This window comes from Brachypodium distachyon, chromosome 1, assembly GCF_000005505.3.
Source record: "Brachypodium distachyon strain Bd21 chromosome 1, Brachypodium_distachyon_v3.0, whole genome shotgun sequence".
NCBI classification, from domain to species: domain Eukaryota; kingdom Viridiplantae; phylum Streptophyta; class Magnoliopsida; order Poales; family Poaceae; genus Brachypodium; species Brachypodium distachyon.
In genome coordinates this window covers 35,985,001-35,993,536 of record NC_016131.3, presented here as the reverse complement: position 1 = coordinate 35,993,536, position 8,536 = coordinate 35,985,001, and the positions used below count along the sequence as shown (strand labels likewise).

Sequence of the window (8,536 nt, the reverse complement as noted above, 5' to 3'; positions counted from 1 at the left end):
TGTTTCGGTAGCCAAAATTTTAGTTGCCAAAGGAATTTGCCAACTATCTCACACCTCTCTTCACATTTTTGGCAAATTATGGACTAATAAATTATTGACCAATTTTTTGTTAGCCAATGAATATAAAAAACTGATAGGACAGAGATTTGCAAGAAACAAACACACCCGGAATCCAAACAAGCATTCACCACCTACTTGATTCGTCTGTAAAGTCCTGAACTCGCGTGCACGTGACCTACTTGAAGCCTGCCCACTTTGCTGCCACGACAAGGAGTCCTAGCAAAAGCTCTCGCATCTTTTGGAGCCGGTGCATGCCTACGGCCATAGATTGACCAGCAGTCTGGCTACGTTCTTGTCCTGAAGATTTGTAGCGTCGCGATAGGGGCATTAACGAAATGGTGGTAAAGCTAAGCGCGTGGCGCCACAACAGATCGCATTTGTATCATTGTATGCCAAGAGGATGCCGGATACCCAAGATCTTGGCAATTCAGATGCTCAAAGAAAGTCGGGCCTGGACTGCATGCAGATGCAGCCAGGGAGAAGAAGTGCCCGGACATCGATTTTTCCGACGATTCACAAGTTCAACTCGTGTACAATTCCGGTTACTAGCCGCAGACTTGAGTTCGACTTACGCCAACTGCTATCCGGAGTTCCGGACATGGATTCTGCGGGCTTTCGATATCTAAGCCGGTCAAGTCGCAAGCTTTTAGACGTGTTTAGCTGCATGTACTAGGTGGAATTGGGTGTAACCGAAGAAAAGAAAAGGTGGAATTGGGTGATTAGCCGTACTCCAGTGAAATCTGAGTTGTTTACATTGACCATATGATGTGCATAGCATGATTGGACTCCAGATAGAAAAAAAAAAGATGCCGTAGTAAGATGTCATGTCTTGCTGATTTCTTCACAACAAGGACCACAGACGATCTTTTTTTTTTTTTGAGAGGCACACACGATCCTTATGGAGCAGTACGTGCCTCAATATGTTCATGGGCTCCGTGTAGCCCATCTTCGTTTCTCAGCCTCCCAAAAGACAGATTCTATATCCCTGGGCCCTGGCCCATCTCGCTGCCGAGCGCCCCAACCCCGTCGCTCGTCTTCCTCCTCGCGCGAGCGCCGCCACCCCTCACTCCCCATCCCGCTGCCGAGCGCCCCAGCCCCCTCGCTCCGTTCGCTCGTCTTCCTCCTCCCGCGAGCGCCGCCACCAGGTTGATCTCTCCTTCGATTCTCTCGCTCCCGGCCGTTTCTCTTCCCATCACCTCACGAATGGATTTACGCCCTTTAGCCTCCCATTTCATCTCCTTAATCTCCCCCAATTCGTAACTGAGGCAAAAATCAAGGTAGGGCCCTACTGGGTCCTCCGCCCGTGGTTGTACGAGGAGGTCTCTGAACTTGTACGACTCAATGGGTTCCTCACCCTCCAAAGCTGGTGGTGAAGATGCCCTAGTCCTATGCAAGGAGCGGCTACGTCGTATCAAGCGAGCCATCGAATCCAGGGATGCGCTATCGGCGGCACACCTGTCATATACTCAGTCCCTGCGAGGTGTGGGGACTGGATTGCGGCGGTATGCGGAGTCCAACATCACACCCGAGTCATCGCTCTCCATTTCAGAAGTGGACAAGTCGCCATCGCATTCCTCTATGGCATCGCCGTCTCCGTCTCGTGCAGCAGAGAACATTGGCTCCCCGGTGCATCGAGCAAATCAATCGACTCCTCCCACGACAAGAATCCATTACATGAAAGCTGCGGGAACTGCTCCTTTGACATTCACAATAGATCCATCTGCTGCTGAGTTTGTGGAGCAAGAATCCCCAGTCTCTGCCTTTGTTCCGCCGCCACCACCCTTGCCCCCGGAATTATGCACCTCATGGGATTTCTTTGATCCTATTGATGCCGCTGGTAGTGCTACCTCGAACAATGAGGATGGGGTGACCTTGAACTTCAGTAGATTGAAGGGTTTGAGGGAGTCAAGGCAAGCTGCACTAGTTCCATTGAATGAAGAACAGGGAAAACAATCTGACAGAATGCATTCAGATCTTGTTGATGATAATGAAGTTTCTAAGCAGGAAACAAAAGCAACGCAAAGAGGGATGAGCAAACTAAGTCGATTGGCTGATGCCTCAACTGAAGGCACTTCGTCTGAGAAGGTTGTAGCAAAGGTAGAAGAAGGTGACATGAAAAAGGAATCGTGCACAGAGACAGAAGATCCTTCAGATTTCATCACCCAGAGAGCGAAAGATTTTGTGTCAAGCATGAAGGACATTGAACTCCGCTTTATACGTGCAGCTGAAGCTGGGAATGAGGTTTCAAGAATGCTTGAGACAAAGAAGATCCGACTTGATATATGTGCTAAAACATCAGGTGATAATCATGAGGGCAACATTATCTTGTCTGTTTTTAATCTGGATTATATTAAGTTTGTGTGGTGAACCCTTGTTGTTTTTGTGTATTCCTTAAATCCTAGGTTCTCCAGGCAAGCCTACTGCACGATTTGTATCGGCATTTCGTGTGTGCTGCAATCGCGACATTCTTCTCAGCCAAGGCAAGCATAATATTTCAACTTGTATCTTCTCATTATCCTTAAGACACTATTTGCCTAAAGTACTAATTCTTTTGTTTCTGCAGAAACTGCACAGCATGTTGCAAACGTTGTTACCTGGAAACGTTCAGTCTCATCCTTGTCATCGTCATCTAAAAGTCCACTTGCAACTTCTATGATTCAAGATGATGTGGATGATAGTAATAATGATTTTGTTGAGCAATTCGCCATGGTGTCTGGAAGCCATTCTTCTACATTGGATAGGTTGCATGCATGGGAAAGAAAACTATATGATGAAATCAAGGTGCATTTACGATAGTAAGCAAGCTCTTCTAGCATGATTTGCCAATCTGAATTCTTGACTAGCTATGATGAAGTCATCATTTCCCTACACAAAAATGTCTGTTGTTTTGTAGATCTGTTGTGAAAACCGGTGCATTTTTAAATTTGCAGTCCTGAAGACTATGTTTATGAGGCAAATGGTGTCTCTTGCAATAAGGGTTGATAATATGAAACATACATACTACTTGATTTGTACTAATCATAAAATTTAATGTTCTTAGTAGAGTGAGTGTAGGAGATCACGTGTTTGCCAATAGCTATTATCAAATCTCTCCCTGGTAAATATGTCTGTTGTTGGCATTATTAGTCACTGAAACTGCATTACTCTGTTTATTTAGGCAAGTGAAAATGTCAGAAAGACTTATGACGAGAAATGTAGTCTTCTACGGCATCAATTTGCTCGAGGTCTAAATGCAGAGCTTATTGATAAGACTCGAGCTGTTGTGAAGGAGCTGCATTCCAGGGTATCTGTTGCAATCCAGGCTGTTGATGCAATCTCAAGAAGGATTGAGAAAATAAGGGATGGAGAACTTCAGCCTCAACTTGTCGAGCTCATTCAAGGGTATCAATTTGCTCTTCTACATTGATCCAGATTTTAACAGATTTCTTGACCCTGCTTAATATTACCTTTATAGTATAAATCATGCAAATTTTGAGCTTTCAATGTTATTCCAAATCTCGCTTGGCAGTACAATGCTGAATACTGAACATCAGGAGATTACCATTTACTAATTATTCTCTGAGCCCCTATTTTGCTGAGCAGAGATGTCTCATTTCTTTTTTACTTCAGTCTGCTAATTAAAATATGTTTTAGACATGTTGGTTTGCATATGATGTACAGGTTTTCTTGTAAATGTTAACCTTGAAAGTTAAATGTCCATACATACCTCTTGCAGGTTAATCAGAATGTGGAAAGCAATGCTGGAGTGCCACCTCAAGCAATTCATTACAATCTCACTGGCATACCATGTCAAAAGTTCAACCTCAGTGCAGCAAGGTGAGCATCACCGCCAGGCAGCACAGTACCTGTGGAACGAGATGGACTGTTTTTTGTCCAGTTTCAAGATCTGGGTCACTGCTCAGAAGTCATATGTTGAGGCCCTCAATGCATGGCTCCAGAAGTGCATCCTGCAGCCACCCCAGGACCGACGTCGGCGGAAGAGGAAGGTCTCATTTCCTCCCCGCCAAGCACTTTCCCCTCCGATATTTGTCCTCTGCGCTGACTGGCTTTCCAGGATGGAGTCACTCCCCACCGATGAGCTATGCAAGTCCATTAAAGACGTAATGCTGCTCCTGCGTGACTCGTTCGAGTATCAGCCTGATCAGCACAAACCGAGAAGTGAGCCCCATTCCAGGAGCGAGTCTCAGGAATGTGGGATGCTGGAAAACAACGAACAGGAAACGTGCGGAGGGGTAGCATCACTGGAAGGATTACAGTCAAAACTGACTACAGTTCTCAATTGCCTGACAGAGTTCGCCAAGGCTTCACTGAAGGACCATGAAGAGCTCAAGCAGAATTATGAGATGGCTCATGTGGCGTATAAGACAGTTGTGTCAAATGCTCATCCTGTTAAGCCGGATGTTCAATCTGGTGTGTAACATTCACCCCCTATAATCCTCTGGTTCAAGAACTGAGAGTAGTTTGGTAGACAGTTGATCACTGAATTGAGGGTACTATGTTTGGTAGGTATTGTTACTGTTGCAAATTACGCCTTTATGTTAGGCTAATTTTAGCTTTATTATGTCTTGTATTTACCAAAACATATGAAGGCCTTATCACAGTGACTGGTCAGGCAATCTATTAGGGCGCGTCTAGTGACTGCTGACGTGCTGGTATTAGTATAATTAGAGTCATGAAGTTGTGAGAAATCTTGGTCCTTTCTTACAGGAGACCTTTTTTGGGTGTAATCTATTGGCTATTGCTGGCGCAGCGTCGGGTTACCAAGCGATCGATGATTTGGTATTCCAGTTCATCTCCCAGCCGCCAGAGCCGATTGGCAAGCGCAATCCCTGGATCGTCGGCTGCCGGCCCTGACCTGCCTACTGAAGTGATGACACTTCATTGCTTAAGGAGTTCTTCTCGTTTTGTCTTACTGAGCATATAATTTATGTGACAAAATTGAGTCGTTTTAGATTTATAGTATACAAAGTTTAGGACCCAATTTTTAATTTGGCACGGGGTGATGAGTACATCCCAAGTAATGATACAATCACAGCTCCTACAGCACCTACACCTCAAGTACCGAAGATACATGGACCAATTACTAGAGCTCGTGCACGACAACTAAATTATTAGGTACTTTCGTTCCTCGGTACTTCATTTAATATTAATGAGAATATGCTGCTGCCTAAGATGGATTTTTTTATGTGTTTTAGGAATGAAGGACTTAGCTTGCACCTCAAGGATCAGCGTTGGACAGCAAACCATGGAGGTGGCAGCAAGGTGGCGGGAACTAGCTCAAGTGATGATTTCAGAACATTGAAACCGCCATAACGAGAGATGAGAAGAAGGCCGCATCCTCTTCATCAATGGGATTTCGGCCAAGTGGAGGATTGCCCCTCCAATGGGTATCTATGGGCCAAAGATGAGAGTTATAACCTTGCTTTATTAGGCCTAAGGCCATGTAATAGGGTCCAGCCAATTTTTAGATGTTTTCGTTGTGTTTTAGGAGGAGTCCTAGACCGTTTCGGAGTCCCTCAAGGGCCTGTCCGAAAACCACCTAGTTCCCCTCCTATTTATACCCCATGAGCCCCCCCATGGAGACTTGGGTTTTGATCAGATAAAGTTTAGCCTTTGCTACTTTCGTGTAATCGCGTGTGTCGGTTAGACCACCTGTTTTACCGTCATCAAGACTCCAACTATATTGAATATTCAGATTCGTGAACCTTCATATCTCCTATTCGCAATTTCAGATTGCTTTTCATCTTGTTCTTGCTTGTTCTTCGATTGCTTGCAGGAACAAAGACCTTCGTGGTCAGGTTGATCGTTCCCCCGCGGGATCAATAACCTTCTGAAGTTGGTGTATCGATCGTTAAGGCGTTGCCTCCTAGGTTGTAGTCGGATCGTCAACGTCACCTCCTACCAAATCGATAATTAGGTATCTCATCGAAAGATCGGGACACCCTCGAGGCTATCACGTGGTATCAGAGCTTAAGGTTGCTCGATGAGATTTTTCCAGTTTATCCGTGGTTTAGATCTGTTTTTACCTATCGTCTAGAAAAAGCCAAACAAAAATTAGAATTAGTTACCTTGTCCTAGAACCAATCTGAGCCTTGCAATTTTCACATTAGTATTTGCATTGTTGAATTTTTGCTGCATTAATCGTGTCGAGTTGCTGTATTAGATTGGATCGTTTTTCAGATTTTTTCTACTAGATCGAACTTGTTTTTGTCTTTTGATTTCGTGTGATGCAGGCTTTCCATCAAACTTCCGCCACCAAACATCCTGCCACACCACCGCCATAATCTTCCGCCACCACCATATCTTCCACCGAGTCCCTCTTCGAGTCCTACACCGAGTCCCTCGTCGAGTCCTACATCGAGTCGGCAAGTTATAGTTTTCAGCCGCGAGTTCGAGTCCGAGTCTAATCAAGAGTGCTTTTGGAAAGTGTTTCATAATAGATTGAATCAAGTTGTTCGGAAAGTTGTGAAAAAAAAAGAAAGGAAGTAAAAAAAAAGGAAAGAAAGAAAAAAAAAGGAAAAAAAGAGAGGAAGAGTTCGAGTCAGTTTCGGACCCGAGTCTAAGTAGAATTAGAGTTTCGGGTGGGTTTGACCCGTGTTTACTAAAACGGCCGTATCTTTTGCATACGAAGTCAGATTTGAACGTTCCAGGACTTTTCGGAAAGCTCTCGACGAGGCGCATCCTCTAAAATTAACGGCTCCTTGACCCTCAAATTCGGCCTCTAAGGTGGACTTTTCGTGCTTCGAAGTTTCTGCACCCGTTTTTGGCACCGGGGCAGTGCAGTATATCTCAGTTTTCTCCACCGTCCGACCTCCGTTTCGAGTGATCTTGCACTTGTTGGAAAGCTTGTTTTGGTACGCTTCTAACCCATATTTTCTCATATTTTTCTGAGTTTTCCTTACTACATCCTTTGCTATTCTCCTACAGACCGACGTGCAGCTTTCCGGTCTTAACTTCTTTCGTGAGTTTCTGGGGATAAAAAAAAAGAAAAAAAATAGAAAAAAATAAGAAGCCAAACAGAAGGCCACAAAAAGAAAAAAAAAGAGAAAAAATATTCCCCAGAGATTTACTTGTTTTACCTTTCATTTGATCTTTCCTTTCTACCTTTTTCAGTATCTAGGCTTAGTTAATTTCTGTAATTCGTTCTTATCGACTCCAGCAGCTAGGACTAGCATTTTTGAGCATATTTTCAACTTTGCATTGCTGATTTGATTATTCGCTTTTCCTTGCTACTCACATAAGCCTCCAAGCTCCACAGATTCTACACCTAGATTGGTTTGCCTCGAGGCATCGATACATTAATCTTCGGAGGGCTTGTTCTCGCCGCTGGCCATCACCTTCCTGTTTGCTGGGTAAGAACGAGTAAGAACTTGATTAAAAGTTGAGTGGAGTGATCTTTTGAACCCCACATCCTAGTAGTGCATAGGGACTTTTCCTTGTGATTTTTTTTTTCTTGTTTTCTCCTAACGATGGCAGGTTCTGACGATGATTTACAAGGCCACTCTCCATGCACAAAGGGCATTATTTCACATTTTGATCGCAAGCTTAGGCTTCGTAACGAGGAGCTGGATGAGGACGTTCGGGTTGCAAATGAGAGACTTGGAACCTTGGAGAGCGCGCACATTGAAACCAATACCAAGCTAACATCTTTACAGAATTCTGTTGCTACCATTAGTACTTCTCTGGCAGAAATCACGACGCAACTGGCGGCACTTGCTGCAACGACCATCGCTACACCGGGAGGAAACAATACACACAACCAGCGGACCGCTAATAACGGTACCTTCGCAAGCGAGGTTGAGGAGAACGACGACGACTACTCCGCGGATACGGAACACGACGGGGCCGTAAACCATCACAACGACCGTGATCGTCGCCGAACTCGTTTCAACCGCCGAGGTATGGGACCGATACGACCTCAAAGAGAGGAACATGACTCGCTGCATTCTATTAAACTTAAGGTTCCTCCTTTTGATGGAAAATATGACCCTGATGCTTACCTTACACGGGAATTAGAATTGAGTCAAAAATTTACTTGCCATGATTTTCCTGCTAATAAGAGGGTTAGGGCTGCTACTCGTGAGTTTACTGATTTTGCTTCTGTTTGGTGGCATGAGTATTGTATTGCACATCCTAACGCTATACCACCAACATGGGATGATTTGAAAAGAATTATGCGCGCTAGATATGTTCCTTCATACTATTCGCGTGACTTGTTAAAGAAACTACAACAATTAAGGCAAGGTAGTAATTCTGTCCAAGATTATTATCAAGAAATGCAAAAGAACATGTTAGGTTGTGGTTTAGTTGAGAATGAGGAAGCTGCTATGGCTAGATTCTTTGGTGGTTTAAATCGTGAAATTGCTGACATTGTTGATTATAAGGAGTATAATTCTATCAATCTATTGTTTCACATTGCTTGCAAAGCTGAAAGGGAAGTGCAGGGACGACATGCGAACGCGCGGACTAACTTTTC

The 8,536-nt window shown here is 44.3% G+C and overlaps 1 protein-coding gene across 2 annotated transcripts; it reads left to right on the top strand.

Moving 5' to 3' along the window:
• The first annotated feature begins 1,109 nt into the window (after positions 1–1,109).
• On the top strand, positions 1,110–4,748 carry LOC100837459 (nitrate regulatory gene2 protein). Of its 2 annotated transcripts, none has more exons than XM_024454931.1 (5): positions 1,110–2,359; positions 2,472–2,540; positions 2,624–2,841; positions 3,218–3,441; positions 3,776–4,748. In XM_024454931.1, the coding sequence occupies exons 1-5, from the start codon at positions 1,402–1,404 to the stop codon at positions 4,476–4,478; spliced, it is 2,172 nt and encodes a 723-aa protein (XP_024310699.1). In that variant the 5' UTR covers positions 1,110–1,401; the 3' UTR covers positions 4,479–4,748. The 2 variants fall into 2 exon arrangements, with proteins under 2 accessions (XP_024310699.1, XP_003563814.1); XM_003563766.4 differs by having other exon boundaries at positions 2,463–2,540.
• The last annotated feature ends 3,788 nt before the right edge of the window (positions 4,749–8,536 follow it).